The following is a 27,870-nucleotide window of genomic DNA, read 5'->3' as shown; positions in this document are numbered from 1 at the left end:
GATCTCCATGTTCTGTAGGCACAAGATTGCCAAAAATGTCTTTATTGCGCGCGGGCGAAATTCATTCATATTAAATGCGTCATTATATTACATGCGCGTGAAGTATGTATACTCTCTACTCTTATTACACACTCTTATTTACTCATATTACATATTTATTACATACTCTCATACACCATTTGCTCATCATTTCAGCACATTGGACATTCAATTACACGCTTTCACTTATCAATAGCGATGTAGAATATTCATTAACACGAAGGAAGAATCAAGAGCACTAGTCGACAATCAATAACATTTATTTATACTACATAACAATCGCGACTGTGCAGGTAGTGAATGAATGTCCAATGTGCAAACGGTGTAATGTAATCGTGACGATTTTCGAATTTAAAATTTAGTTGCAATAATTTACTTTGTCTAACGACTAAAACGCAGGATGCAGCATCACGAAACCTCAGTAGTGATTAAACTGAAGTATGTGCCTTCGAAGGCGATTATAAATCCAAAACACGGCTGTTCTCACTGGATCCCAGTTTTCATAATGACACAAATAATTTATTGCGAAAAACGACAAAAATATCGGAATGGACCCGGCCACAAACATGAAAGAAAGATGGATCTGAAAGTCAAGAATATGAATGAAGTTAATCGCAAAGTAGTGCAAAACCAACGATCCAATGAAATGTATCGAACTTACTCGTCCTCTTAAGATGTCCATTAGCATTGTCAGCGGCATTACCATGCCCAAAGCCAAGGTTGCGGACAATGATGACGTCAAATAACACCCCCTAGATAACCATGGAGAAATCTACACTTTGAGACGGTTGGGCAGGATTACCGCTTGCAAAAATGTTTGCGCCAATCGACTGTGTTTCATACCCGTGAAAATTTGAACAACCAAATAATTTGATCGAAAAAATTCCATTCACTTGTGTGCGAGAAAATGCCCATAAGTCAAGTGGAAGTATTTTCCACTCAAAGCACAGAGTGTAACAAGAGACCTTTACGTAATGTGATAATTTCAACACCTAACACTATCCTAATCCAACATGTGCATAAAGAATTGTCAGCTACGCGCATTAATCACTTTTATTTATCACAAACACAAAAGCTTTTTCTGCTTCTGGCAATTCCACCTAACCTTTATCAGCAAAACATACACAGTAATGCACCAGTGGGATTAGCATAGTGATCAGACATTAACATTCCACCATACATTGATTTATAAAGGTGTTCTTTTTCATTCACCCCGTAGTACACAAAGGTTCCTCAAAATCCCTCTATCTCCAACGTAACTCTTTCGCCTACTTTCTCATACACCTCGTAGTACACAAGGGTTCCTCCCAATCCCTCTCTACCTCCAACATAACTCTTTCACCTATTTTCTCATATACCCCGTAGTACACAAACGTTCCTCCCAATCCCTCTCTACCTCCAACGTAACTCTTTCGCCTACTTTCTCATACACCCCGTAGTACACAAAGGTTCCTCCCAATCCCCCTAACTCAAACGTAACTCCAAACGGTTTTCAAAATTAATCAGACACATTCGAAAGACATTTCATCATGTCGTTTATCTCAAATGTACCATAAATCTTGTCTTCATCTTCAAGACTACTAAAAAATTGGAACAGTGTTTTTCTTACCATAGCCACAAATACTCTGAGACCACGGTCCCGAATACAGCGTTCAACCCAATAGAGCACCACACTTCCCACGTAGATGGCATCTCGAATACTTCGATATTTGTTACATCAAGTATCGAAAAGCCAGGCCACAGCAACAGAATGTTGAAAAGTCCAACGAAACCTAAATAAACAATGGGGTTAGAGATGTAGATGTGGATATTTTGGACATTGGATGGTACAGTAATTAACGTTTACTACTTGGGTTACTGTGTTTGGATGGCGTGATTTAAACACGGGCATCGAGCAATCGGCGCACGCGTTTTGCTTATGTTATTTTATAATTGCCTATGATGTGCAACAACTCAGGTTCTCCTACACCTACGCATGGATCCTTTGTGGAGAATTTTGTTGTGTGTCGAAGGGTAGTGATGTTGTTGTTTTTCTTAGTGCTGATGATGTTGCTCCCGTTGACTCTGCTTCCGGTGCTGGTCTCACACGTAAGTCCTCTACTATAGTATAAGAGCAACCAATACCAGAGCCAGAAAAGCAACTTTACTGGTCCTGGTATTGGTGGCTCTCATGTACATTGTAGACTCTTCAGTAAGGCAGCCGCTGACACCATGAACCGTTTTGGCAAATTACTAAGAGTACTCCAAGAGTCTCGTCTGCGGTGGTAACAATATAGGATCTAATCGGTATAGTGCTATATGGAAACGCCATAGAATGCCACTTCTACGTTCCTAAATGTGCAGTTTGATGCGGGGAATTTGGCCATCCTACAAGTAACATTCAACGGGATTGCTTCAAATGTTTCCAATGTGGATAAACTAGAGACGATGCGTTGTGTGTGTGTAAATAGTGTAAAACGTTTATCCTTAATGTGTTAATTACACTGTGGGGTTTGTCGTGAAAATGCACCGGCTGGAGATTTACATGGAGATGAAAAACGGAATAAGTGTATAGACTAATTTTTCTATCGTTCAAAGATACAACCAAGTATTTACAAACTAAGTTTTCACAAATTCAAATATAGAAACAAATACAACATGACTGGGCTGTGGTAGTATCTATCGTTGGGAAGATCTTATAATCATATACGCATGTCATTCCATAGTAACAAGAGCAAAGTTTGAATACTTACAAAGGATACATATTTATAACATTGAAACACAAAATTGAATTATTTCTACTTGTTCAATATCAGAAATGTTATTGCTTGAAATGCAACCAACACAACATTGATGTAAGCAAGGTAGATTTTAACCACATGATTTTAACGCCCACTGCTTGATTTTCTACGCATGCTCGTAACCATTCAAACAAGTAAAACCCACGCTCTACACAAACCGCAATTCAATGATTGTAATACTTCAAATAAAGCAGGGAGAAACGCTGTCGATAATCAACAAACTCTGGTTTTCCTTCAATCCGCGCATAAATCTTTCGCCTTTTACTAAAGATTTCCGTGGAGGAGAACAACAGAATGAGTCTATAGACTAATTTTTCTTCACCCTGCCTAACGGCGGGGTCTTCATTTTATAAAATATATAATTAAAATAGCATCTTTACTAAGATGACAAATGTGTGAACCATTGACCTGAATATAACTAGAAGGATACAAGGCATGCGCACAAGAAAGTTTACCATAACAGTAAAGTCATACATGTTTGCAAATTGTCATTTTGACTCTGAAGATGACTACCGAGATGGTATCCATTTCAAAAACAGGATGCTCTCAGACATATTCCGTTCAATTTCAGAATAATTTCATCTTCCTCATTTTTAAGTACTACGAACGCAAGCCTGGAAAAGTTGCTTGGAAGCAGCTTTCGCGCGAGAACCTCTCGCATCTTACTCGCTTAAATTTAATTATTACAAGAACTTAAATAAACGCACCAAAGAACATAGCAATGTCCATCTGTTCCTCGTTGGGTACTTTAAGCTTGAGAAGAACGAGATAACACGCGTATCTACGGCAAATAAAACGGTGAATGATAAAAGCATAATTATCAATAATAAATTATCTGAATCATATGTGCTTTGAAGTTGCAACTTACAATATTGCACCGGCCAGAGAAAAGAGAGCACCATAGTTGACTTCGCCCTTCGTTTGACGCGAATCAGAAAGCACCACAAGTACTATTCCCGCGATGCTTCGGTAAAGATTATAAAAAAAGACTGTTGAAGTTAAGTTCTTATAAAAACTAAAGTTCTGATGAAAACTAACCCCCCCCCTTTCCAAACTAAAGTTCTGATGAAAACTAACCCCCCCTTCAAAACTAAAGTTCTGATGAAAACTAACCCCTTTCCAAACTAAAGTTCTGATGAAAACTAACCCCCTTTCCAAACTAAAGTTCTGATGAAAACTAAACCCCCTTCAAAACTAAAGTTCTGATGAAAACTAACCCCCTTTCCAAACTAAAGTTCTGATGAAAACTAACCCCCTTTCCAAACTAAAGTTCTGATGAAAACTAACCCCCTTTCCAAACTAAAGTTCTGATGAAAACTAACCCCCTTTCCAAACTAAAGTTCTGATGAAAATTAACCCCCTTTCCAAACTAAAGTTCTGGTGAAAACTAACCTCCCCTTTCCAAACTAAAGTTCTGGTGAAAACTACCCCCTTTCCAAATACAAACCTCTCAATGTGGAACTAACATAAAGTATAATTCCTCAAGTTTTCAGAAATAAAGTTCCTTTTATAACCCCACTTTGTGAACAAACCTCCCCCCCTTCAATATGCCCTCGCTATTTATGAGCCATACTCTTGTCAAGCATAAGATAAACATCACAAACTTATATATAAACAGAGATTTACGATCATCATTTACGAGCATGAGGCAAAAGGTTAAATGAGATTTCTTCAAACTTCAGCATCAAACGTAAAGTTGTTTATGAAAGTACATGAATTCAGTTTCGAAGACTTCAAAGAAATTACATTGTCGATGCATTATACCAGATTTATTTATTTTCAATACAAACAGTGCCATCATCACAATACCAACCTGATAAAAACAGCGAGAAGTTTCGAGAATGAAAACTTGTCATTTGTAGAACTTTGGAAAAGTGCGGATAGAATCAATGTAAATAAACCTAGCAAAGAGAAAAAGTTGAATGACATGTTTATCAAGACGACATATCTGCTGTCCAATTAACAAGCCAATTATTTATTCCCGTGGGTCGGTTACAATTGCCTTAAGTAAAAAGATATATTTCTGTTCGAATACTGAAATGAACCTGAGGATGATGATAAAATATTCACTGCAGCTGGTGATGTAAGATCCAATGCTTCTTGATAAGAAAGAGTTGCAAGGAACCACTGAAAAGAAAAATATTAATTATAATATCACATGACCTTCCTTTTCTCTACATTCGTACTGCCCCCCCCCCTCATTTTCTCTCAGTAGCCACCCACATGACCTTCCTCGTATCTCTCACTGCACACACCCCGTGTCCTCCTCTCAGTAACCACATGACTTTCCTCCTCTATACATTTGTACTGCTCCCCTATCCCACTCTCAGTAATCACACAACCTTCCTCCTCTATATATTTGTACTGCCCCTTCTTTCTGATAACATGACCTGATCACATGACCTTCCTGCTTCCTACATTGATTTGTGTCACTCCACACCATCAATCTCCCTCTCAGTAACCAGAAAAGAAGAAACAAACAGATTGAAATAATCCATGAACTAATGAACAACATAAGCAGAGCTTCTTCCTTCCCCACCCTGGAAGACAAAAAACTTTACCAGTATGCAAAATATCAAAGCAATCTTCATGATACGAAAAACTGGCAGCTTTTCTTCCTTGACGTCTAAAGTTGAACATTGAATCTCCATCTAATTGTTTTTCTTGAAATTTACAAATTATATTTCACTCTTTTGTTAGAAATTCCTTACACCTGGAACTTTCTGGGCCTTCTGGCAAAGGACACTCGTTATAAATGTTTTCATTGCTTTTGTGCATCAGGTCCTGCAGAAAATAACAACGGTTTAAATATGGATATTTGCTATAATGGATATAATACAAATGAGAAAATCGTATCAAGAATAACTGACGATAGACGCTGTCAATATTGGCGTTTGAATCGTTGATTCTTCAACAGTTCTATGCTTCCTGCGATGTTTCACGTATTGAGATCTGATCATAACACACGGAAGATACAAGACAAATGCTGCCGTTTTGAAATAGGTCGTGAAGTAGGGTTTGTCAAATCCTTCATTGTGGAAAATGAACTAAATGAACAGAGAAGCAGCAGCGTTAGTTGTTTCTTCGAACATTTACTCCCAATGCATCAACTCAATATGTATGGATCTATCCCTGAAGTCATTAAAGTGTGGCTTTAGTGAATTAACAAATCATACAAAGCAGACCACATTTCGAAACACTTTGATTTAGTTTAAGCAAAGTTAAAATTTGAAAGTTAAAATACATCTGAAAGTTCAGCAGAGGCCGCCCAAAGAATGTCCACAAATACAAGACATATTCCTCCAATTATTAACCGACGATATCTCTTGCTTTTCTCGTAATCCGCTTTCGTTTCTTCGCCAAGAAGTTTACTGTCTTCTTCGGAGAGAACCTCCATTTTAGCATGATTAGGACATGCATGACACGTCATGACATGCGCAGAGCTGGTATTTTATATTTTCATATTCCCCCCTACCAACCATCATCCCTCCCCCTCCCATGTCCCGGGAAAATGAAAAATTACTAGGATTGAACGGAATTTGCCAAGCGATGACAACAAATGAAACGAAAAGCATTTTTAACTAAAAAAAATTACTTCACATAGACTTAGACATGCGCAATAGTCAAGCAGTGACTCGTGAGATAATGATGAACTTTTGGGATAAATACAGGTCCTACAGGTAAAAGGAGCATGATCACGAGACAAAAAAATATATCTGAACAAATAATTTCAAATTTATTGAATTGTTGCAAACATTTTCATCACGTTAACAGAAGGACATTTACTAAGAAAATATAAAAAAAATTTCGGAATTGTTAATTAAAGTATAATGTGAAATGCCGCCATTTCAAGACTGTCCACTTCAACTTGACGAGCTTGTGTATTATGGCAAGTTTTTTTCAATTGACCTTCAGTTCAAAGATCCTCGACGTATTTTTTAGGTCCCGAAAATTCCTTGTGCGAAATGACCCCATCGTTATCCTTATCTTCTTCAAGAAATATCTCCCGGATGAGGCTGGAATGGCTTTTATCTCCGGTGCCATTAGGATAGTTCTGTTTCTTCAAAAACCGAGCAACCTGGATATAGGATAATAACAAAATGTTTCTACAACCTCTTGAAATCATTCTACATGTTGTTTTTGAAGTTTATCCAAAGTAATACACAGCAAGAAAGTCATATTTCTTGATTCGCACAATTTTTTCAAGGTGAAATCAATATATACCAACCTCGTCGTTCGATATCATTCCGTCGCCATTTGTATCGATACGAGAAAAAGTGTCGGAGACCATTTCCCTGTCGGAGAAAGTTTCCTTTATCTTCAACAATTCCACGAAAAATTCGATGGTCGACTTGGGCGGCACTTTGTCGCCCACAGACCAGGAACCATAGGCAACATGTGACGGTACAACGAGCTGGCGTATCTCACCGACGCACATGCCGAGGAGGCCTAGATCCCAGCCTGTGATAACCTGACCTTCTCCCAACGTAAATTCAAACGGTTTTTTACTAAAAACGAAGTTAGATCGACAACATAAATCGATAAATCGACATTTACGTTCCGGCATCTTTTACTGTTTCACAAACACAACCAAAATGAAAAATACCTATTTTCAATCCAACAAAATCAACCAATATTTCTCTTGATTACCTCGTAGGAACGTACGTCGATCCATCGATAAAGGTTCCGTTGTATTTCACGGCTATGTGATCGCCTCGTTTGGTGACTCGTTTGCAAACTGTGGGCTTATGCACGAGTCCGATTCCAAAACCTTTCTCCTTATATTCCCCTTTAGCGGTGCAGCACCAGACAAGAGCGAAGACTAAAAAAGCTCTAAAACTTGTCATATCCACTCAATGATAATCCTGTGACTGAATATTCTCTGTATGAAGCAGATTCTTGAAAGATATGACCGATTCACCTGCAGTCTACCACCGTTTGCTTTACAAAACCGAGCTCGATCATTTTTATAGCTTTAATTGCCACGTCTGAATGTTCGACGTACGCAAAAACAGCGTTTTCCTCCATTTACAATGGCAATTCTTCGCTTCATTCTTTTTGTCAATCATTTCTCTCTATGACAACAAGTAGAATATCACTCCAGGTTTTTAAGCCGTAAAACAGACACGTGTTTTTTCTTTGTGCTACACATACATAGCAACAAGTCTCTCGACTTGACGTATCGAAGGGATAATGTCTTTTATAGCAATAAAAATTCGAAGAGTTGTTCAGGTAGCGTAAGCTAAGAACATGATGTATTTTTATCAAAAGGATTTCTAATGCCAGGAAGTAGTTGGGAGCGAAAACAATAAACATTGATTTTAACACGACGATGAAAGAATTAAAGATGAAAATTATAGAATCTCAGCGTTACGGCAAGCGAAAGTTATAAATTACTTGAATCGAAATGAACAATCCAAAATAATATATAGTAAATGGTTTGAACCCGGGAGTATCGTGACATGTTTGTAAATGTCGATCGTCCAGGTTGGTATAGTCCTGAGAAGGACTGTTTTTGTTTTCGTCGACTGACGTTTCGACAACCTTAGCGGTAGTCATCTTTACTCCTCATTTGACTCTGAAGATGACTACCGCAAAGGTTGTCGAAACGTCAGTCAACAACAACAAAAACAGTCCTTCTCAGGACTATACCAACCAAAATAATATATAACATATTCGAAAATAAAATTTTCATTTGTAGGTTTTAATCATTTAGTTTTCTCGAGCTTCAAACGCGTTTGAAAATATGATAAAATAGATTTAATTCAATATTTTTCCTCGTTCTTTCTCACAAAGTACCCATATCGTCGTTTTTATTTCCGTTATTGAACAGGCAACGCTGTCGTACTCGTTTCCTTCACAGCAAACTTCCTCTCACTATAAAGTCAATAACATGTACAAAATTCAGGAATGTCACTAGTCCTCATGCGTACATATATACTATATTGAGTACTCCGTTGTACCTGATGTGAACTTTAGCACCGGCTACAGCAGGGGCGACCCACTTCAACTGGTCACGTGGTGGAGGTGTGATATGACTGGTCTTTCCATATTGCCAAGGCTGCAAAAAAGACAAGCAAATATTTAACATATTAACTCATCTTAAGGTGCATATCGTCACGTTGCTGACTTTTTAGTCAAAGTCATGTTGTTTGGCTAAAACAACTATTTTCTCCACTGCTGTGTTCTGTATTTGTTTCCGAAGTCAATTGACCAATTTTAAGCGACGCGTTAAACGTTCAATATACACGCTGTTCGATGAAAACGCTCGACTTTTTTCAAAATTATGTCAATTCTTTTCTCTTTTTCACAAAACTCCCGAAAATGAGTCATAAAAGCCAGTAACGCGGCCTTGTGACGAGAAAAAAACAACAAGCAAAACGCTAACCTTGTCCACAATATGGAGGAAAACGCAGTTCGGACGAGAACAATGAGGATAATACCGACAAATGATCCGTTCATTTTCTAAAGAAACGACAACAAGAACAGCAATAGAATGTGTTTCAACGAATTTATGTCAAAATGTGGATGTTTGCTGCTAGTTTCGTGAAGAGAGGACTTTGGAACAAGTGCAAATCGGTGGACGAACAAGTACAAATTGCCAACGAAATGAACTTCGACAAAAAGAAGTTAGCTGGATTTAATTTTCAAACCGGAACACTGATTTCGAAACCTCCATGGTTTTTACATTTGAAGATTAAGAGCAAAACGCGCTTTCTCAACGAGTTGTATTTTTCATCCATTTTTGTCACATGCGCCCACAGTCCCCATGGTCACCGCTGGATGCCTACTGGTGTCCGCTGAACTACAATCGAGCATAAATTTCAAAATAGTCACCGTTTGTTTTTAATGATTGAACATTATCGTGCGAATAAGGACAAGAGGATGACGACGTACAGCTAGAAAAATAACAGAAAATATATTAAAGTAAACGGTTTGAAGCCGGGAGTATCGTTACATGTTTGTAGATGTAGATCGTCCAGCTTGGTATAGTCCTGAGAAGGACTGTTTTTGTTGTTGTTGACTGACGTTTCGACAACCTTAGCGGTAGTCATCTTCAGAGTCAAATGACCTATGCTTTGACTCTGAAGATGACTACCGCTAAGGTTGTCGAAACTCAGTCAACAACAACAAAGTCCTTCTCAGGACTATACTAACCTGGACGATCTACATCTACAAAGAAAATATATTACACGAGTTATTCTAAATATCCAACTATTGGCTTTTTTCAACCACTATCTTTTTTAAAACTCACACTGGAGAGTTTTTCTATTGTCAATAAGATGCCCAAAATGAATGAAAATATTCCAGTTGATTTCTTACCGTGATCCAAATTTACATGGAGGATGCGAATAAACACAATCATTTCCATATCGACAGTTTGGAAAATGCCTTAAAAATAACAAACTATTATGTCACATGTGCAGTATTAAAGTATCACCATTCCATAAAGTACTACGCGAAACCAGGACACAACAGTATCTTGCTAAGCAAATGTTCCCTGATGCTTGAAGTTAATCTTTGTGCAAAAATGGCGAAAAAGGTTGTTGACCACTATGTACAATCATTGTTTATGATGGATCTTGTGCAGCAATCTTGACAAGTGACAACTATGTACAATCATTGTTTATGATGGATCTTGTGCAGCAATCTTGACAAGTGACAACTATGTACAATCATTGTTTATGATGGATCTTGTGCAGCAATCTTGACATGTGACAACTATGTACAATCATTGTTTATGATGGATCTTGTGCAGCAATCTTGACATGTGACAACTATGTACAATCATTGTTTATGATGGATCTTGTGTAGCAATCTTGACAAGTGACAACTATGTACAATCATTGTTTATGATGGATCTTGTGCAGCAATCTTGACAAGTGACAACTATGTACAATCATTGTTTATGATGGATCTTGTGCAGCAATCTTGACAAGTGACAACTATGTACAATCATTGTTTATGATGGATCTTGTGCAGCAATCTTGACAAGTGACAACTATGTACAATCATTGTTTATGATGGATCTTGTGTAGCAATCTTGACAAGTGACAACTGTGTACAATCATTGTTTATGATGGATCTTGTGTAGCAATCTTGACAAGTGACAACTATGTACAATCATTGTTTATGATGGGTCTTGTGTAGCAATCTTGACATGTGACAACTATGTACAATCATTGTTTATGATGGATCTTGTGCAGCAATCTTGACATGTGACAACTATGTACAATCATTGTTTATGATGGATCTTGTGTAGCAATATTGACAAGTGACAAGTTTGATTGTGGCGAACGATGTTCTTAATAAGTGCGAAAATTATGTTTCGTACAACAACGTTTCATATAATAACTTTTTTTTGTGAATCTTGCGTAACAATAGTGAACAATGTAGTCGACATCTTCAGCCGCGAGCGAACAACAGGTAAAATACAAAGTCGCTGCATCTTGTTCTAACGTATCAACATTACAACAAGTTAAAGATTTTCACGCTTGTATACGACAACTTAAAGTCAGCAACAAAAGTTGTTTGCTTAACTACATTCTTTCCATTGAATCCCGAGAACAGAACCACAACCATACCATTATCAAAAACCATGACCAGCCGACAATTTAAAAAAAATAGAGCAAAAAACAAATTCCGAAAAAACAAGACGTCTTCAGATTACAAAATACGATTCTGTTTAAGAATAACTTTGAAATAAAGTCGCAAATTTACAGTTTCGTCTTGTTTTGATTCATATTTTGTAATCTAAAGATGTCTTGTTTTTTTCGGAATTTGTTTTTTACTATTATAAAACAGCGTTTATCTCTTACTTGCAAGGTTTTGCCGTAGCACCGTGAGCTTGAGAGGTAAACGAAGGACGAGGGGGTATTACATGAAGCGATTGGATATGTGGCGGGAACAAGTCGTGATTCACAGGTGTAGCTGACATAATTCCGGGAACTTGATGTACTCCGTGTACAAACTGTGGATAGACGGGCATAACGGGAATATCCCTTTCAGCATCTGGAACATCCTAAATAAGGGATATAGAAAATAAGAACAAGAACAAGCAACAGTTTGTGATAATAGTATATATAAAGCAAAGAAATTCAAAATATAAGGTAGTTGTCTAAATCAAGCGGGGTCATACTATTAATATTCTATAAATGGCGACAAAGATGGGATTCAAACCCACGTGTTCAAAGCACAAGGGATTAGCAATTGCAGACGATTAATAGTATGACCCCGCTTGATTTAGACAACTGCCTTTTATTTTCAATTTCTTTGCTTTATATACACTATTATCACATGATCTTATTTTATTCATTTATGCTAATTATTATCTAACTACTACACAGTTCTTTCCCAGTATACAGTGTTTATGAAATAGCGAGTTTGACAGTATATTTACATAAGTAACAATTCACTACAACCGAACAAACGATTCCTTCAAAGCACCTCAATAATAAACCATCATTTATAAGGTACAAAGGGAACATCCAAGATGAAGCAACGAAAATCTAACATCATTTTCTCTACTAGGTCATTCTAAATGTGTCTTAAAAGAACGCGGTACCTCCCCGTTATCTTTTGGTTGTTTTACGACGTCGTTTCTTTCTCGAGTGTTCTTTCTCGTACATTTCTTCGAACTTGCTTTCGACGCCCTCCAATGTCACGATGAACTTCGGTTTCTTTCGTTTCTCCCTGAGGTTTGAAACAAGTACAAGGATGGTCACTGGAGTTTTGGAATTGCAAAGCAACAAAAATTAAAACAGAAAAGACACATTGTTAATCTACATTGACAGCATTGGGGGCTTGGATTATGCAAGCAACTTAATCCACGATAATCCAAGTCAATCGGTGATAATCCAAATTATCGCTTGTGCAACGAAATAAGCTTCACATCGCTGACTAAAAGCATCATCCTACCTCGTTTTAACATTTTTTTCTTTGGAGTTTTCTTTTTCACCATCGTTTATATCACCCAAATCGCCATTTTTTATTTTACGCTTCGCGCCTTTCCATTGATGTTCTTCGCTTTCGTGATCGTCCGTCGTGTCACGTTCGGGGCTCCTCTCGACAACGATGCGTCGGTCTTTCACTCCAGTTTTATCTTCCGTCTTAAATAGATCATCGTCTTCGGCGGCCTGAAGCTCAATCATTGGTTCCTGCTGTGAGGGGCACAAATGTTCAATACTATCTTCAAGAGGTACCTCATCCGACCGAAGCCAGTTTCTAGTTACCAGTTTTTCCTCTTCCTGTTGTGATTTAATCCTTTGAAGTTTCTTATGTTCGGCCATGAGTTGCTCTTTTTTCTGTTTCTTAGTCTCCGCATCGGAGACCACGGGCAGCTGGGTCGTGGAAGGTCGTTCAGGATTGTATTCACCTTCAACTGTAGACGCTTGAGCAGCATGCATGGCTTTCTTCAGTAACAATGCGTTTGCTTGCTTAGATGGTGACAGGCTTGGCCTAAATAAATGTCAAAAAAACAGTAATTTCATATGCGATGGGAAATGGTGTTTCTTGAAGAAAGCTACATCAAGTTTGTCTTGATCTTCACGAGTCCCAAGTCTTGACCATTAAATATGAGAAACATGAAAGATTGTTATATGTAGTGCGGTGTTTTGAAATTGAATGAAGATATGATCTTCGCACTTTGCTGGACAATTTAAGCAATTGTCTCACGAACCTGAAAAATTCAGGTGACTCAAAGGGATTCCGTTGAGTCACCTGAATTTTTCAGGTGACTCAATTTTTCAACGGGATCCCGTTGAGTCACCTGAATTTTTCAGGTTAATGAGACAATTGCTTAAATTGTCCAGCAAAGTGCGAAGATCATATCTTCATTCAAATATGAGAAACGTCGTTTGACCAAAATTTTTGCCAAAGCAAACTGTACTCACTTTTTTTGCACGGTGATCGCACTTTGCACCAGACCAGATTTCTTTTCATCTTGTCTGTCAGCTCTTTGACGTTTTTTCCCGCTTCCTTTGATAGACGAAATTTCAATAAGGAGATTCGAAAAACAAGCGATACTTAAAGACTATTTTTCCATTTCAAATGTGACACACCGAAACGTGCAAACTTCTCGTGTTGTCATGAAACCACCGTGCAGATTGCTCAATGATATTTTACAACGTTAAATGTGCCAAGTTATAAATCCATCGAAATACTTTATATAAGTTACCATCATAAGAAGTGTCTTGGGAAAAGTCTTTGATATCATTAGTATTCACATTCATCCTTATTGGACTGTGTTTTTGAGCAGATTTTGAAGCGGCTGCAGCATTGTTTCCTTCGGACTTTGACAAAGTTTTATTTTCTGCAGATTTTCGCTTTAAGGGCACCTTCACTTCAAATGCACCTATGAACAGAGCAGCGCACATATTACTCAACTCAGTTTAACCCCTAAACACGGACAGCTCATGGAAGCGAAATTTTCTTCCAAACAGACACTGCTTACGACTCCTTGTCAATAAAATATTACTTCTCATAACCTCTCATAATTGCTCAGAAGTAACTTAACACTGCTTTCGCGTTCTATTTGCGTTCAAGTTGCGTTTCGAACGCGGCCGGAACGCGTCCCGAACGCGTTCTAAGAAAATTTTTCGACACTTTCCGAACGCGTTCCAGATTGTTCAAAAAAACTCGGTACAACATGGAAATTTCCGAAATTGAACACTTGAATAGGGAGTATAAATGATGATTACCGATCAATGATCGGATGCGGTCAACAACGCGTTTTGATACACGTTCCACCTTAAGCTGAACGCAATTGGAACGCAACTGGAACGCATTTTGGAACGAGTTCGGAACGCGTTTTCAGAAAACTTACTTCTGAGCAGTACTGTAAAGCCTGTTTTCCACTAGATACGAATCGTAAGGTATCGTAGCAAAACGTAACATGGCGCATGCGTGCTTGCGCCTATTGACCATCAAATGCACAAGCACGCATGCGCCATGTTACGTTTTGCTACGATGCGTTACGATACGTGGCCAGTTGAAAACAGGCTTAAGTGGCAAATGTGGTTAGCAAACACCAAGACATGGTCCCAATATGGCATCTGCTTACACTTATATGGGGTTTCACTATCATCAATAAACAAAGAATGTTCTTTCCATCGAGAGGTCACCTCAAAGGACTCCATTTTCAATTAAAATTTAATGCAATAACTGACTAATTTCTAATATATGATAATACCTTCAGTGACCTCTTGTAGTTTTGACAATAAATCATGAAGCCTGTAGAAAGAAAAAGTCATCCATAAAATGTATTACGTAGAAGTGGTTGGTTACGTGGAAAATCAAAAACACAAACTGCATACCATTCACAAAAAATTTTACTATTGTCACCCAGAAAAAGGTTAAGATCTTCAATCATTTGAGCTTGACTTCTTTTGTTTGCAATCATGACCATAATATAATCTGGAAGCTCGTCATCTGAAAAAATAAACACGAACATCAATTTAACGTGCAACAAGTCAATTCTGTGTATTTGAGAATGAGGTTTCGCGAATCAAAGATGTTGTCTTTTTAGGAGTGGAGGTTTTCTGCTCCACCAATGGTTAGTGGAATTGATTAATTTAAGGCAAATCCCGCTAATACAGTAGCGAATACAGTATAAATTAATAATACAAATATGAAATGTACTTAAACTTCCATTACCAACATAGGAACCATACTCAACCAGCTTTGTTTTGATTGCTGTCTATGAAAAAATGGCATAAATTGATGATAACAAGAGAAATAGAGACGTGATTTTCATGGAAACAAACATACAGTCACATGGGCCAGTGTTGGGCCAATGTTCAAAATTTAGTACCATATATACAGTGAAGGGATAAATCAAACTTCATAATGCAACAGTGCACACAGAATGATTTATAGTATCAGATTATCAGCACAGACAAAGGTTTAGTACATTTTGGTTCACCAAAAAGATAGTCAGGATTGTAGATTGAATGTTAATAAGGGGGGGATGTTTTTCATTTATATATTAACTTGTTCTTGACTAACTGCTTTTCAGAGTTATTTGGCTATCTATAAAAATCAGCACAACACAACTAAATATATGAATGACCCCCCCTTGATAAACATTCTAGCGATGACTCATGCAGGTGGTGGTAAACCATATACTATATAGGAAACACAAAGCAGGGGGGTTGGGGAATAACTTTGCTCTTCAATAATTTTTTAGTGCACAGTAATTCCAGTGCACACTTAAGTGGTTTTGTCATACTTTTCAACCCTGTACACTTGAATCTCTTTTCGTGCACACTGAAGATATTATTAAATACTGCCATACTTTCCAGTCAGTGTCAATGGCACAGAGCCATCCGATACTAACCATACTGGAAAATTCGTAATCTGCACACACAAATTCAAAACTTACATACCCAAAAGCCTACTTTTCTAAGTACAAACTTTCCAGTCTGGATATACGCTTTTTAATATTGTAAATATACTAGTCATTTTTTATATAGCTATGTAGTTAGTTTTATAATAATGTTTTTTACAAAATATGATAATTGAAGACTATACCGTTGAAACCCAAATTTTCATATTTCGCAGGCGTAATTCTAATCCTTGCAGTGAATAGTTACAAATTTAGTTCTATTCTTTGATCAGTAAGGCTTGATTTTAAATTCTAACAGTATTACCCATAACAATATAATCTATAGTAGACAATGGCACGGTGCCACAACACGATCAGTCGATCGTTGTGTTAATAAAATAATAATGGCCAAGAATGACGCGCACACGCAAAAATAAACGATAAAAATGCGTAGTAACTGATCTAAACTTAGTTACCTTTATTTTCTGCGTGATTTCGTTGCCAATCTCCATAGTTTTCCAACTAAATTCAAATATTTTAAAGAGTAGAATTCAAACCAACGAAGACCGTATACAAACAAAATGGCGGTTCTAAGCACCATTACATAAAATCTACATCACGTTTTAAGTAGTATGCCGTTCAACCGCTGATTAGTAAGCTCTTCATTCGCAAATTCTTTATCCAATCTAATGTCCGATTACAATCATGATCACAATTCGCAGAGACATGAGAAAATGAAAACGATCATTCATTTATGAATGCGATTTACAAGATTAAGATGATCACACAAGTTGCAGGGAAGGAAAATGATCATCTATTTATAGGATTAGTTTGATCAAAAATCGCAAGGATTGAAATTGATCAACTTATTCATCGGATTAATCTAATCACAAGTCGCAGTATGAGAATGATCAACTTATTCATCGGATTAATCGAATCCATTGTTGCAAGAAGCGAAAATGATCAACTATTTATTGGATTAATCTGATCGCAGGCGGCAAGAAGTTAAAACGAGATCCCAAATTGCATTCTTAAGCCGCAATCTTTTTTAATCAACTATTTCGTGAATTAAAATGGTCTTGTATTTTTATCTTAAGGTAAAATCTCTACGCATCAAATGTCACTGGGATTTTAACATGGTAAAGAGAACGATGCATAGTACTGAACTTGCCAAAAGACTTGAGACCAATTTTCAAGCTAGAAATAAAGACTTCGGATGATTCTGCGCTTCCTTTGGCGCAAAAATCCATGTCTAAAGGTTTCTGCACGAGTCTTTGTGCGTGGCATAACTTCTGAAGGTGTACATCACTTTCTAAGCTCGCCAAAGGTTTGCCAACAAGGTGAAAATGTCGATAGGATTTGAAGACAATTTTAGGAAGAAGCCAAAACATCGTGCTTTCGCGTGTATTGTAGAAGACATCTCCTTTTGAAACTCTCGTGTGTCTTTCTACAGTTTCACTTGCGGTTTCTTTTCCATACGTATTCAGGAATTTCGACGGAATATGAAGCCTGTATGTTGCAGAAATACATGCAAATGTTGAAAACGGAAAACGTGTTGGGTTCAAAGGAAACATGTCACACAATACCTTATAACAATATTCTTAGCTGACTTCACGTCCAAACGAGTCGACGATGTGAATAGTTGAGCGAGAATGTGAAGGCATTTTCTGTTTTCGTTTTTGTGGACTTTCACCTCGCAACGCAACGGTGGTAGTTTCGACGAACAACCTTGCCAAGACATCAACTGAAACCAAGTGTTATCAAGTGGCAAAACTCCAGCGGCTGTCGTCTGTTTGCGTGAGAAGAAACTTTTTACGCACTTGTGAAAGCGTATTTCTTCCAAACATGGCTTTTTGGAAAAGTTTTCTGAGTGTCTGAAATTTGTACGACACTCAGGGCTCGCGGATACTCTTGCCTTCATCATTATCTTGACTTGCTTCAGAGAAAAATGGCATTCTTCTTTGGTCTCGCAAACAACACCGTGAATTTTTGGAATCTTCAAATTAATGCTATCTTTTTGAATATAATCATAAGTATCATACACTATGAAAGAAACCTTTTCTCTTTTGTATGAAATACCAGCAGGTCGAAAGGATGGAAAGCTCGAGATGCAATCCTCCACAGTTCTGATGAAATCTTTCAGAATGCTGGAATTTGTGCAACCAAGCTTTATCCTTCCTTGACTTTTCGCTCCCCCCTTTTTCTGGAGAGTGTTTTCTAAGATAGCGATAAAAACATAATCGGTATGGATTAACCTGCTCTTTTTTGACAAGGTAAATGAATGAAACCAATCAAGATGAACGACCTTAAAGGGCGACGATGATTCAAAGTCTTCAGCGTGAAAACTCAGAGAATTCCCTTCAAGTCTAACTACAATACGCTTCCAAGTTTTCTTCTTTCGCGCATGTGGAACTTTCTTACAATGCAAAATCAACTGCCAGCGTTTGCCGGATTCATAATAACTTGGGGTGCATGAAACTTGTCGTTGAAGCTCTTTCCTCCTTTGCGATGAAAAATTAGTCGAGTTGGCGTTGTCCGAACAACAACTTTTATCGGTATCTGTACATTCAATGACCTCATTGTTCGTCGTGTGTTCGTTGATACTAAGGTCATATGGCGCAGCACCGTCTTCTTCGATGAAACTTAACTCGTGATCGCATTTAGAGTTATTTTCAACATAGGAATCTTCATTATCTTCGTCTGCGTTTAGTAGAAGTCGAATGGTATCAAAGTGCTTTTTGTCTCTCCGATTCTTGAACATGCTTCACTTTTATACACCTTTCTTATAAGGTTCTTCAATCGTCTTAAGTTTTAAACGGTAGAATCGCCTTCCTTGTTATCCTGACCAACATGTCGTGGCATGCACTAAATTAAACGATTATTTGAGAGTTGAGCGTGTTTACTGTGTTTGCTTTTTCTCTTTCACACCTGCCAATGATTTAGAATGGTTTACCATTTACAAAGAACACGACGTGCTCGCATTCTTTGCGTTTTTGCTCAATGAGCTTCCTGGCATGGAAATTGGCAGTCACCATAGCAAGATCACAGAATCAAAACAAATAATTCTACGTTCTGGTGTAGTATTTCTGACTTCCTGTAGTTGTTCATAACTTCTGAATAATTTCATTTTTCTATTAATTTCACTTGAGTAACAAGTGGGCAAGCGACCACTTGAATAGTACGATGTAATCTTAAAAAATTCGAAGCTTTAATAACACATTTCAAACTGTAACGCAATTAATTCAACTTATTTTCTTCCCAGAAAACGTGTGGGTGGAGAATTGAAGGCATGAATCGTTTTTCATGAGTGAACCGGAGGCTTGAGCCCATTGAGTTTCTTGAGCCTCATTAACATTCCTCAATGCTCATTCATATGCAATAAACTTTCAATATTAAAATTTATTCACGTTGAACAGGAAATTGTCGTAAAAACTTACAAATGAAACGAAACTTTCACGAATTTACCAGCATGATCATGTCTAGAAGACGTGTTTTATTAGTGTGGATCATTCTGTGCATCGCCGTCGTCTCTGTTCTTGTTTATTTACCTTATTACTTTAAAATGAAAGGTAGTGCAATTTCCAATCCTCCGATGACTACAACCAGTATTTTCCATTTTGTGATTCTATTTTGTTTTGTTTACGTTTGTTTTCAAACTTTTTTCCTTGACTACCGAAACCATAGAGTATTGAAATATCTTTATGTAAAAATTATTGCCAAATAACATTGCTTGATAATGTTGTACATTGTGTAAAGGAATGAAAATGGATTGTGATGGATAAAAGTTGTCTTCAATTACTCGGTGCTTGTTATATTTTACTAATTTTTAGTTAAATTTTTTAATTTAATTTCCAGATAACGAATTCCCATCCGTATGGCCTTCTGTAACTTTAAATCGTCACCGGATTGTACCAATAAGTCCTACAACTGCTAATCCATCAATTCATTTGATCCTTACAAAAATCCCTCGGTTACCCACAACATCCTTAACCACTAAAAAGCCAACATCACCAACACCAACCAAACCAAAGTTTTGTAAACCAGACATGCTAGGTAGTAATGCAGATGGCATCTGATTCAATTATCCTTAAAGAGTTTGTTTTGGAATATGCAAATGTTCATTTATAGTTGGAGCTGTGTATTGCAATAAGACCGTGCCAACTATGGATGAAGTAATAAAACAGTTGTCTGTTAGGAACGGAGGACTTGTGAAGAAAGGTGGAACATTCACTCCAGATTGCATTACAAAAAACAAGGTATCATAAGGGATAAGAACAAAAACTTTAACAACTTTACCTTTTCCATTGTTCCCAAATTCTCATCACCTACATATTCTTGTTTATGCACCAAACTATAACTAGAATTTTTTCTATATTCCAGCTGGCTATAATCATACCATATCGAAATCGCTCAGAGCACTTGAGATTATTCCTGCGGCATATGCATCCCATCATGCAACGGCAGATGCACAACTACAGAATGATTGTTGTTGAACAGGTGGACTTTCTTTTAAGATTCGAAGATTCATCTTTGAATTATAGTCAAAAACATGTAAACTTACTTTATTTTCTTTCAAGTGAGTTATTTCTCTTAAGGCTGGGAATTACAGTTTCAATCGAGCTCAGTTGATCAACATTGGATTCTTGGAGGCTTTGAAAATCTCAAAATTTGAATGCTTTGTTTTTCACGATGTTGATCACATCTTGGAAAATGACAAAAATGACTATGGCTGTCCAGAGAGCCCTAAACTATTAGGTGTTTCTGTTGATCACTTTCATAGAAGGTAAGATTTATGGTTAGAAAACTGCATGTTTAATCTTTTCGGGAATGATAAAAACTTTTTATGCAACATGTAAAACAGTGTTTTCGCTAGCACAGATGGTTATGTGACCATTTCTTTTGTAAAATAGATGGCCTTATGAAAGGTATTTTGGTGGAGTTGGTGCATTCAGTAAAGAACAGTTTGAAAAGATGAATGGTTATTCCAATCTTTATTGGGGATGGGGTGGTGAGGATGATGATGCATATAAAAGGTACACATTGGGGTGGGGGTGAGGATGATGATGCATATAAAAGGTACACATTGGGGTGGGGGTGAGGATGATGATGCATATAAAGGTACACATTGGGGTGGGGGTGAGGATGATGATGTATACAAAAGGTACACATTGGGGGTGGGGGTGGTGAGGATGATGATGCATATAAAAAGTACACATTGGGGGTGGTGGTGAGGATGATGATGCATATAAAAGTACACATTGGGGGTGAGGATGATGATGCATATAAAAAGTACACATTGGGGGTGGTGGTGAGGATGATGATGATGCATATAAAAGGTTCACATTGGGGTTAGTGTGGGGTGAGTATGATGATGCATATAGAGTACACATTGGGGGAGGGTACATTGTAACAAAGAAATCACTTATAAATATGTTTCACAAAAGGCTGCAGTTTCTAGTAGTTCAGCATGCAATTCAGCAAGTCAGAAATAATTGGTTAGTTTCAATTTACTTATGTGGCATAGGATATTGTTTTCTATAAATATGGTGAATCACCTGTAAACTGATTTAAACTTTTTAAAGCTTATACAATTCGCGAAAGATTTGACAATTGAAACGCTAATTACGTGACGCTACACACGCAAATCTTCTTACAGTTCTAAACTGGTCACCTATGATTAGGACAAATTGTTGATTACCATTTCTATTTTCTTAAATAACACGATCACTTTGTTCCATCGTGGTTCATATTCGTTGCTCCTCTTCTTTCCCTCGCCTATATAACGTAAAGTATTTAAAAAATTTCAGCGAACAAAACTTTGCGTTTTCTACTTTAAGAATCATCGCATCCGGTTATCATCTATCAAGACCACCGGCAAATATCGGTCGCTATATGATGTTGAAACAGCATCATACGAGGGACAAACCAGGAGCGAACAGGTATGACGATGTTCCGTAGTAGGTATTGAAACAGGTTAAAAACATCCACGGAAGATAAAGGAATCTGTTTGAAAAGGATTTGATTAAAGGAATAGTACTGTACAATATACATATTGAGTTTAACTTGGGGTTAGTTGCAGTGCTGTAGAACTAAATTTATCAGATGGAGGGCTCTCTTGACGAAGCTGAAGCCATGAAATTATGAAAATTACCCATTTCAAAGGTAGAAGGGCGGCTCCTCCCCCAAGCGCCCCCCAATTCTACAGCACCGGTTAGTTGAGTAGTGAGAGTGCGACGCAGAAATTGCAACCCACAGACCACAGGTATCACGGCTATTTGTTAAACAACATTTTAACAACTCAATGAGATCATAACATAAATATACCTAGGTACATGCTGTTAAACACTGCCAAAAAGCGAATGTATGAAGACGGACTGAATTCCGTGAAATACGACGTTCTAAAGATCAAGGAGTTTCCCTTGTACACGCATATTTTGGCAAAACTACGCGAAGAATTGGACGTGACGTTCGAGAACATTACATCATCAACTAAGACGTCCTCATCTTCAGCGACGCTATAACCCCACCAGTGCAAGTCACGTATAGTCATGTGAGTTAGCAAGTGCTTGCATATCGGTCGCGTGGTGATGACACACTTCTCTCCCACCAGAGAAAAGGAATGATCGCGTGTACACGTCGATCCTACGGTTTATGAATAGAGTTGTAAAGGTTATAATTGAAATTTTATTTAATGACATTAATGTTTCGCAATAACCATGGCCCGCCTGAAGTTTGTGCGCTTTTATGAAGGAAAGAATACTGTTTAGCTCTTAGCGCATGCCTAATAACAGTATAACCCACGCTATACTGAACCACAAGCCATTAATTTGTTCTTACAAAAACCAAAAAATGCCTATTATATGCATCAACTCTGGTTTTCCTTCAACCCGCGTATAAATCTTTCGCCTTTTTCTAAAGATTTCCGTGGAGGAGAATAACAGAATGAGTCTATAGACTAATTTTCTCCACCCTGCCTAACGGCGGGGTCTTCATCTTCAAATACACACAAACACAACATTTACTCAGTAGAAAAGTTTGAATTCAAGCTACAACACAGCTAAAATGAAGTAATTTCTACTTGTCATGGTAAGCATGAAAAATGCTTTTGGTTGAAAGATAATGCAACCCATTAAACATTGCTTTGACTTATTCTATATAGAAAAGCTCTATAGTTATCGCGGGCAGCCGAAGCACCGCGATTTAATGTCCGTTCATTGAGGTTCGATGGAAATATTTCCAATTTCCAACTGTATGTCGCAGTTATTGTTTTTAAAAGTCGTTGATTTTTGTCATGCTCAATGAAAAATACGTCAAGAGTGCCCGTTGTGAGATGTCCGCTTGACGAGAATAATTTTCTATACCGCACACTGTTTCACTTTTTACGCATGCTCATAAAGCCCAAACCCACGCTTTTCATAAACCGTAATTCAATGAGCTTAATTCTTATTATAAAGAATGTAGGAACGTTGTAAATATTTAACAAACTCTGGTTTTCCTTCAATCCGCGTATAAATCTTTCGCCTTTTACTAAAGATTTCCGTGGAGGAGAACAACAGAATGAGTCTATAGACTAATTTTTCTTCACCCTGCCTAATGGCGGGGTCTTCCTTTCATAAAATATATAATTAAAATAGCATCTTTACCAAGACGACAAATGTGTGAACGTTTGAGCTGAATACAACTGGAAGGATACAAGGCACAACCAAAAGAAAGTTTATTATCAGTAAAGTCAATGTATGTGGATGTATAATTTACCGCAATGAACGTAACTCAGGCATATGTAAACCTAAAGGTAGTTTTCCAGTTATATAATCAGATCAATGGCATGCACACACCTGGTGTAAAGCGTGCCTATGTAAAATCCAGGATGATTTTAAAATTGTATTGTATATCAGTATGGTCCGTGATCATAATAGTACATACCATATCACCGGAGCCATAAATCAATTTCACCATTCAATCAGGAAAAGAATTTTACTCCCAGACCGTTATCATCCCCAGGTGTGGGTCCCTCGAATATTTTTGCTTTATTCTTCACTTCAAGACTTTTCAATGCTCGTTTTAACATCCACATGTCAATACCGTGGAATTCTAATGCATAAAAATATGCCATTCAAAATAAAATCAACAAAAACATGAAGGAGCAAGCAAGATGGATGACATAAGCTGGCTATGCAACTGTTATCAATTGGCATTGCCTGAAAATTTGCCACTGAGAATGGCACTCAATTTCTGTGGGTGGCAAGTCAAAATATTTGCTAGGTGGATGTAAAACAAAGTTGAACTAAAAACAACTCAAGTCTAATTTTCAAGAGCTGTGTTCTGAAGCCGTTCTTTTCAAGATCAAAATTCATGACCAAAATTCATTATAATTGGATAGCATGTGAACCTTCAAATGAACTCGGCTGTTGTTCAGATAAGCAGTTAAACTATTTTGATTTTTTTATTTGATATTCAGCACAAGTCGAGTAACCCAGGTTATGTGTAAGTTATAATTTGTAACTTAACCTTCTTTCTTTGTGTCATCACCATGCTGTAGCTCGAATAATGTACAAACACTTCCTGTCATTGCATTATCTTTCACCTGATATTCACAAAGAGAATATGTTACACTCAAGAACTACAGTACCATACATATTTGATAAATGCAAATAAATGTACCCATTCGTATATAAGCGATCCCCATTCCTCTGGTTTTCTCCACATTACATAACCTCTATCACCCTTTTTACTTTCCCATTCAAAGTTTCCTGCAATGACAAATATTTTCAATACGTTAAAAGTGGAAACATACTGATCAAGTACAACACAACACTACCACAAAGTAAGAAATATTTACAATTACAACAGCAAAGGAATAAAGCATTACAATCATGTTGCCAGCACATGTGCTCAATTGGGACATTCACCTACATATTAGCCAAGCTATATTACAAAGAATGTTTCTCATGACAGTAAATAAACTCTCTGTCTTGCATTGCACCTTGCATTTTCTCAACTCTCAAACATTAGCTCAAGCAACTATTCAGTTCTTCACCCACACATTTACCCATCACATAACCAGTAAGCAACTTCAACAAAAGTGAAGAAACCTAACCTTTCTTTTGAAGAGTTTCAAGCACCAAGTTTATGCCTTCAGCTGAAAGCTTTCCTAATTTGTGCATGAAGGTTTAATAAAACGAAAATAATTTAGTCAGTCCATTCAACATGCAAGTATTGGGTAGTTTTGAAATGCTGCATTTGCGAAGGATACTGTTGATGTCTTTGTTAGAAAATAGCGGAGACGTTTGCGCCTCATTGACGTCGATAATATAACTTTTTTTGTGCTTAAAATATGACAAGACCAGGCTGCACCAAAGATCCAATTGCCTCGCTCTTGTGTCGGAATTTGGTTGAATCCTGCAAACATAACACGACATACGATAGTTCTATCCTTCCTGCAACACGAGTGAATAATCTGAAAAGTATAGACGAAGACTTACGTGAAAAATGGAGGAAACTTGTAATGCCAGGGCCATTCAAATCCGTCCTCCATCTTTGATAATGAATAATTTAAATATGTATTGAAACTATAGGGTATGTATTACCTTTTGAGGTTATGGTAAACGTATGTTATGTAACAACCATTGCCAACTATGGTACTTGGAGGTTGACCAAACTCAATCACGCATTTGTTTGACTCTGTCAACTCAGATGTTTTGAATGATATTTTCAAAGTTGCTCCTTATACAAATGTATCCAAATATCTAGTTAGGTTAAGGGCATTATAGACGAGAAGTACCATTGCAAGTACATATTAAACCTCTTAAGTTCCTCGAGATCTTTGACTCCATTTGCAATGTCTTTATCTTTGAGAAAAATGAAAACAACACACACAAGAATGCATGCTCAAATATCTCTTCAAAAGTGTACAAACTTTACAAAACAAATTCTAATACAATTACTATAAAACAACTATGTGCGGTGTACACTTGATGTGGCTTATAAGAAACATATTGTCCATTGAATTATATTACTCTATATTCTTTTCATAAAGTTGACCAGCATTCATTCGTCCTTTGTGCCATGTTTTAACACTTTAGTGAATGCTACATAGTCAAAGTTTCCTCTTGAATCAATTGGGGCACCGCGATACATCATTTCAACCTCTTCAAGGCTCATCCTACAAAATAGATACACATAATAACATAAATTGAAACAAGGTACACATGCAGTTTGTTAATGTGGAATAATGTAGGATATATGCATGCTATAAACAAAATTAATTCTGTCCAGATTATAAGTGAATTGAGATCAGCTCTCACAAAACATATTTATCCATCTCAAAAATGGCGATGATACCAAAAAGGCAATCTTGCTGAATGTTATCTGGCAAATACGATATTTGAAAAGACAGTTTAGAAATTTGAGAAATAAAAGTTGCTTGACAAGACCAAGGTTCTAGTGAAGGAGATGCTATTTATCAAAATGCTGGGAGCTTTTACTATCAGAAAATAATTCACAACAATGGATAAAAGTGAAAAAAACAATAAAGTTTGGTGACTACTCAGATTTAGGCATGGAATTGATACATTTCAAAGAATTTTACAACACAGCTGCCCTGAGAAAAATCCAATGTCATCTGATACGCAATGCCAGAGATACAACAAGTGATGTTTCTGTTTGTGAGTTTGTGTATTTATCTAAGGACCTGATCTGTGTTGTTTGACAGGAGTTAACCAAATAATGATTTGTTTACAAATGAACCAAAAAAGATGGGCAAAACGACATAAATTGGTGTCATTTTGAAGAGATGATTCGGAATCCCAGCCTGAAAAATAAGTCTCAATGAATAACGACTTTTCTGAGCGTCACCAACAACAGAGGAATGTACTTTCAAAGCTAATTTGCATATTTCTCTAAAAGGCACCTATCTTTGCACTTTTACTCACAACAGAAAGGCAGTATGAACTGAGTATAAGAATGTTCTCTCCAGCAAGCACAAGCTGTTTTGTTTAAAATATTAAACTGCAGTAGAACTCCAAAGCTAGCGTGTTGCAATTCGTAAAATTTTAACAGCAATGTCATAATTCGACACGCCAATAAAAAGTTACCTGTCACCCATGGTCATCAGCAAGTGTTTCAAATGATCCTCGTGTAGTTTCCCACTACCTTGTTCATCGAAGCAACCAAACGCATTTCTTATCACATCTTCGGGATCCGTTCCGTTCAACTTCTCGCCAAACAGTGTTAGAAACATAGTAAAATTCATAGCACCAGGAGCCTCTCCCATCATGCTATCAACCAAGGCATCATCAGGCTCCTTTCCTAACGATGCAAACATATCTTTTAGATCTTCGGAGTCAATGAAACCGTCTCGGTTTTGATCTATCATGTTAAATGCTTCTTTGAACTCCTGGATCTGCGACTGGTCGAACATCGCGAAGATGTTTGAAGTGGCTCGTTGTCCACGCTTCTTTGTGACCTTCTTGCTTGTACGTTTGCTCGCCATCCTTGATATCTTGTTGGGAAGGAAAATGCAGCTTCTACAATGCTTTGATGGGGTAAAACATTAAAATGCTTAAAATACCTGGGAGTTGGTTTACAATGCCATAGTACTCTTCTACGCACATAATAAACACGAATCATTCCTTATATGGAGGTGATTGAAATTAAACGCCTCCGGTACATAGAGCACAGCAGCTTGTTCAAAGTTTTGGTTACGTCAAGTAGTACTTTCTAATTCAT

At 37.3% G+C, this 27,870-nt stretch overlaps 7 protein-coding genes and 3 non-coding genes across 10 annotated transcripts; 4 read left to right on the top strand and 6 right to left on the bottom strand.

The window, feature by feature from the left end:
• Window positions 1–4: 4 nt before the first annotated feature.
• On the bottom strand, window positions 5–6,222 carry LOC124453261 (solute carrier family 35 member F5-like). The gene is made up of 11 exons (XM_047004039.1): window positions 6,064–6,222; window positions 5,690–5,866; window positions 5,531–5,603; window positions 5,381–5,445; window positions 4,865–4,946; window positions 4,633–4,720; window positions 3,688–3,783; window positions 3,527–3,600; window positions 1,649–1,811; window positions 701–791; window positions 5–622 (listed from the first exon to the last, which is right to left on the bottom strand). The coding sequence occupies exons 1-11, from the start codon at window positions 6,214–6,216 to the stop codon at window positions 458–460; spliced, it is 1,227 nt and encodes a 408-aa protein (XP_046859995.1). The 5' UTR covers window positions 6,217–6,222; the 3' UTR covers window positions 5–457.
• LOC124453783 lies at window positions 3,038–3,160 on the top strand. The gene has a single exon (XR_006951186.1). It is a non-coding gene; the product is annotated as a U5 spliceosomal RNA (small nuclear RNA).
• A 308-nt stretch (window positions 6,223–6,530) lies between the features above and the next one.
• On the bottom strand, window positions 6,531–7,752 carry LOC124452804 (FK506-binding protein 2-like). Its single transcript, XM_047003421.1, has 3 exons — window positions 7,470–7,752; window positions 7,048–7,327; window positions 6,531–6,897 (listed from the first exon to the last, which is right to left on the bottom strand). Exons 1-3 carry the CDS (start codon window positions 7,664–7,666, stop codon window positions 6,736–6,738), a joined length of 639 nt encoding a protein of 212 aa, XP_046859377.1. The 5' UTR covers window positions 7,667–7,752; the 3' UTR covers window positions 6,531–6,735.
• A 755-nt stretch (window positions 7,753–8,507) lies between these two features.
• Window positions 8,508–16,741, bottom strand: LOC124453454 (zinc finger CCCH domain-containing protein 14-like). Its single transcript, XM_047004269.1, has 15 exons — window positions 16,620–16,741; window positions 15,474–15,516; window positions 15,134–15,248; window positions 15,010–15,050; window positions 13,996–14,172; window positions 13,712–13,796; window positions 13,052–13,277; window positions 12,738–12,979; window positions 12,401–12,512; window positions 11,639–11,841; window positions 10,143–10,211; window positions 9,657–9,718; window positions 9,208–9,284; window positions 8,783–8,880; window positions 8,508–8,696 (listed from the first exon to the last, which is right to left on the bottom strand). Exons 1-15 carry the CDS (start codon window positions 16,653–16,655, stop codon window positions 8,642–8,644), a joined length of 1,641 nt encoding a protein of 546 aa, XP_046860225.1. The 5' UTR covers window positions 16,656–16,741; the 3' UTR covers window positions 8,508–8,641.
• A 330-nt stretch (window positions 16,742–17,071) lies between these two features.
• On the bottom strand, window positions 17,072–19,419 carry LOC124452454. The gene is made up of 2 exons (XM_047002996.1): window positions 17,730–19,419; window positions 17,072–17,652 (listed from the first exon to the last, which is right to left on the bottom strand). Exons 1-2 carry the CDS (start codon window positions 18,902–18,904, stop codon window positions 17,250–17,252), a joined length of 1,578 nt encoding a protein of 525 aa, XP_046858952.1. The 5' UTR covers window positions 18,905–19,419; the 3' UTR covers window positions 17,072–17,249.
• Window positions 19,420–19,502: 83 nt separating this feature from the next.
• On the top strand, window positions 19,503–23,934 carry LOC124452455 (beta-1,4-galactosyltransferase 5-like). Its single transcript, XM_047002997.1, has 8 exons — window positions 19,503–19,712; window positions 19,999–20,196; window positions 20,272–20,399; window positions 20,524–20,640; window positions 20,739–20,926; window positions 21,054–21,176; window positions 21,981–22,082; window positions 22,472–23,934. Exons 1-8 carry the CDS (start codon window positions 19,583–19,585, stop codon window positions 22,662–22,664), a joined length of 1,179 nt encoding a protein of 392 aa, XP_046858953.1. The 5' UTR covers window positions 19,503–19,582; the 3' UTR covers window positions 22,665–23,934.
• On the bottom strand, window positions 21,633–25,953 carry LOC124452456 (vacuolar protein-sorting-associated protein 25-like). The gene is made up of 7 exons (XM_047002998.1): window positions 25,626–25,953; window positions 25,397–25,542; window positions 25,241–25,294; window positions 24,805–24,893; window positions 24,652–24,727; window positions 24,067–24,234; window positions 21,633–21,918 (listed from the first exon to the last, which is right to left on the bottom strand). The coding sequence occupies exons 1-6, from the start codon at window positions 25,676–25,678 to the stop codon at window positions 24,104–24,106; spliced, it is 549 nt and encodes a 182-aa protein (XP_046858954.1). The 5' UTR covers window positions 25,679–25,953; the 3' UTR covers window positions 21,633–21,918; window positions 24,067–24,103.
• Window positions 23,010–23,130, top strand: LOC124453787. The gene has a single exon (XR_006951190.1). It is a non-coding gene; the product is annotated as a U5 spliceosomal RNA (small nuclear RNA).
• Window positions 23,625–23,746, top strand: LOC124453793. The gene has a single exon (XR_006951193.1). It is a non-coding gene; the product is annotated as a U5 spliceosomal RNA (small nuclear RNA).
• A 71-nt stretch (window positions 25,954–26,024) lies between the features above and the next one.
• On the bottom strand, window positions 26,025–27,755 carry LOC124452457 (myosin regulatory light polypeptide 9-like). The gene is made up of 2 exons (XM_047002999.1): window positions 27,237–27,755; window positions 26,025–26,305 (listed from the first exon to the last, which is right to left on the bottom strand). Exons 1-2 carry the CDS (start codon window positions 27,632–27,634, stop codon window positions 26,191–26,193), a joined length of 513 nt encoding a protein of 170 aa, XP_046858955.1. The 5' UTR covers window positions 27,635–27,755; the 3' UTR covers window positions 26,025–26,190.
• Window positions 27,756–27,870: the final 115 nt, after the last annotated feature.

This window comes from Xenia sp. Carnegie-2017, unplaced genomic scaffold, assembly GCF_021976095.1.
Source record: "Xenia sp. Carnegie-2017 unplaced genomic scaffold, XeniaSp_v1 HiC_scaffold_25, whole genome shotgun sequence".
NCBI lineage: Eukaryota > Metazoa > Cnidaria > Anthozoa > Malacalcyonacea > Xeniidae > Xenia > Xenia sp. Carnegie-2017.
This window is presented reverse-complemented; position numbering and strand designations above follow the sequence as displayed.

Excerpts from the sequence above, each read along its gene's own strand:
- LOC124453261 (XM_047004039.1), bottom strand. The coding sequence starts at position 6,216 with ATGGAGGTTCTCTCCGAAGAAGACAGTAAACTTCTTGGCGAAGAAACG. Across the intron at positions 5,604-5,689 it reads CAATATTGACAGCGTCTATC|GACCTGATGCACAAAAGCAA; the intron begins GTCAGTTATTCT and ends TATTTTCTGCAG. Across the intron at positions 3,601-3,687 it reads TCTCTGGCCGGTGCAATATT|ATACGCGTGTTATCTCGTTC; the intron begins GTAAGTTGCAAC and ends TATTTGCCGTAG.
- LOC124452804 (XM_047003421.1), bottom strand. The coding sequence starts at position 7,666 with ATGACAAGTTTTAGAGCTTTTTTAGTCTTCGCTCTTGTCTGGTGCTGC. Across the intron at positions 7,328-7,469 it reads TCGACGTACGTTCCTACGAG|TAAAAAACCGTTTGAATTTA; the intron begins GTAATCAAGAGA and ends CTTCGTTTTTAG. Across the intron at positions 6,898-7,047 it reads GAATGATATCGAACGACGAG|GTTGCTCGGTTTTTGAAGAA; the intron begins GTTGGTATATAT and ends TCCTATATCCAG.
- LOC124453454 (XM_047004269.1), bottom strand. The coding sequence starts at position 16,655 with ATGGAGATTGGCAACGAAATCACGCAGAAAATAAAG. Across the intron at positions 9,719-10,142 it reads CCATGTAAATTTGGATCACG|CTGTACGTCGTCATCCTCTT; the intron begins GTAAGAAATCAA and ends TTATTTTTCTAG. Across the intron at positions 9,285-9,656 it reads TCAATCATTAAAAACAAACG|AAAATGAACGGATCATTTGT; the intron begins GTGACTATTTTG and ends TCGTTTCTTTAG.
- LOC124452454 (XM_047002996.1), bottom strand. The coding sequence starts at position 18,904 with ATGTTCAAGAATCGGAGAGACAAAAAGCACTTTGATACCATTCGACTT. Across the intron at positions 17,653-17,729 it reads GCTAAGAATATTGTTATAAG|GCTTCATATTCCGTCGAAAT; the intron begins GTATTGTGTGAC and ends TGCAACATACAG.
- LOC124452455 (XM_047002997.1), top strand. The coding sequence starts at position 19,583 with ATGAAACGAAACTTTCACGAATTTACCAGCATGATCATGTCTAGAAGA. Across the intron at positions 20,197-20,271 it reads TTGTAAACCAGACATGCTAG|TTGGAGCTGTGTATTGCAAT; the intron begins GTAGTAATGCAG and ends GTTCATTTATAG. Across the intron at positions 22,083-22,471 it reads GACAAACCAGGAGCGAACAG|GTACATGCTGTTAAACACTG; the intron begins GTATGACGATGT and ends AAATATACCTAG.
- LOC124452456 (XM_047002998.1), bottom strand. The coding sequence starts at position 25,678 with ATGGAGGACGGATTTGAATGGCCCTGGCATTACAAGTTTCCTCCATTT. Across the intron at positions 25,543-25,625 it reads AAGTTTCCTCCATTTTTCAC|GATTCAACCAAATTCCGACA; the intron begins GTAAGTCTTCGT and ends TTATGTTTGCAG. Across the intron at positions 24,894-25,240 it reads TGAAACTCTTCAAAAGAAAG|GAAACTTTGAATGGGAAAGT; the intron begins GTTAGGTTTCTT and ends TTGTCATTGCAG.
- LOC124452457 (XM_047002999.1), bottom strand. The coding sequence starts at position 27,634 with ATGGCGAGCAAACGTACAAGCAAGAAGGTCACAAAGAAGCGTGGACAA. Across the intron at positions 26,306-27,236 it reads CTGATGACCATGGGTGACAG|GATGAGCCTTGAAGAGGTTG; the intron begins GTAACTTTTTAT and ends TCTATTTTGTAG.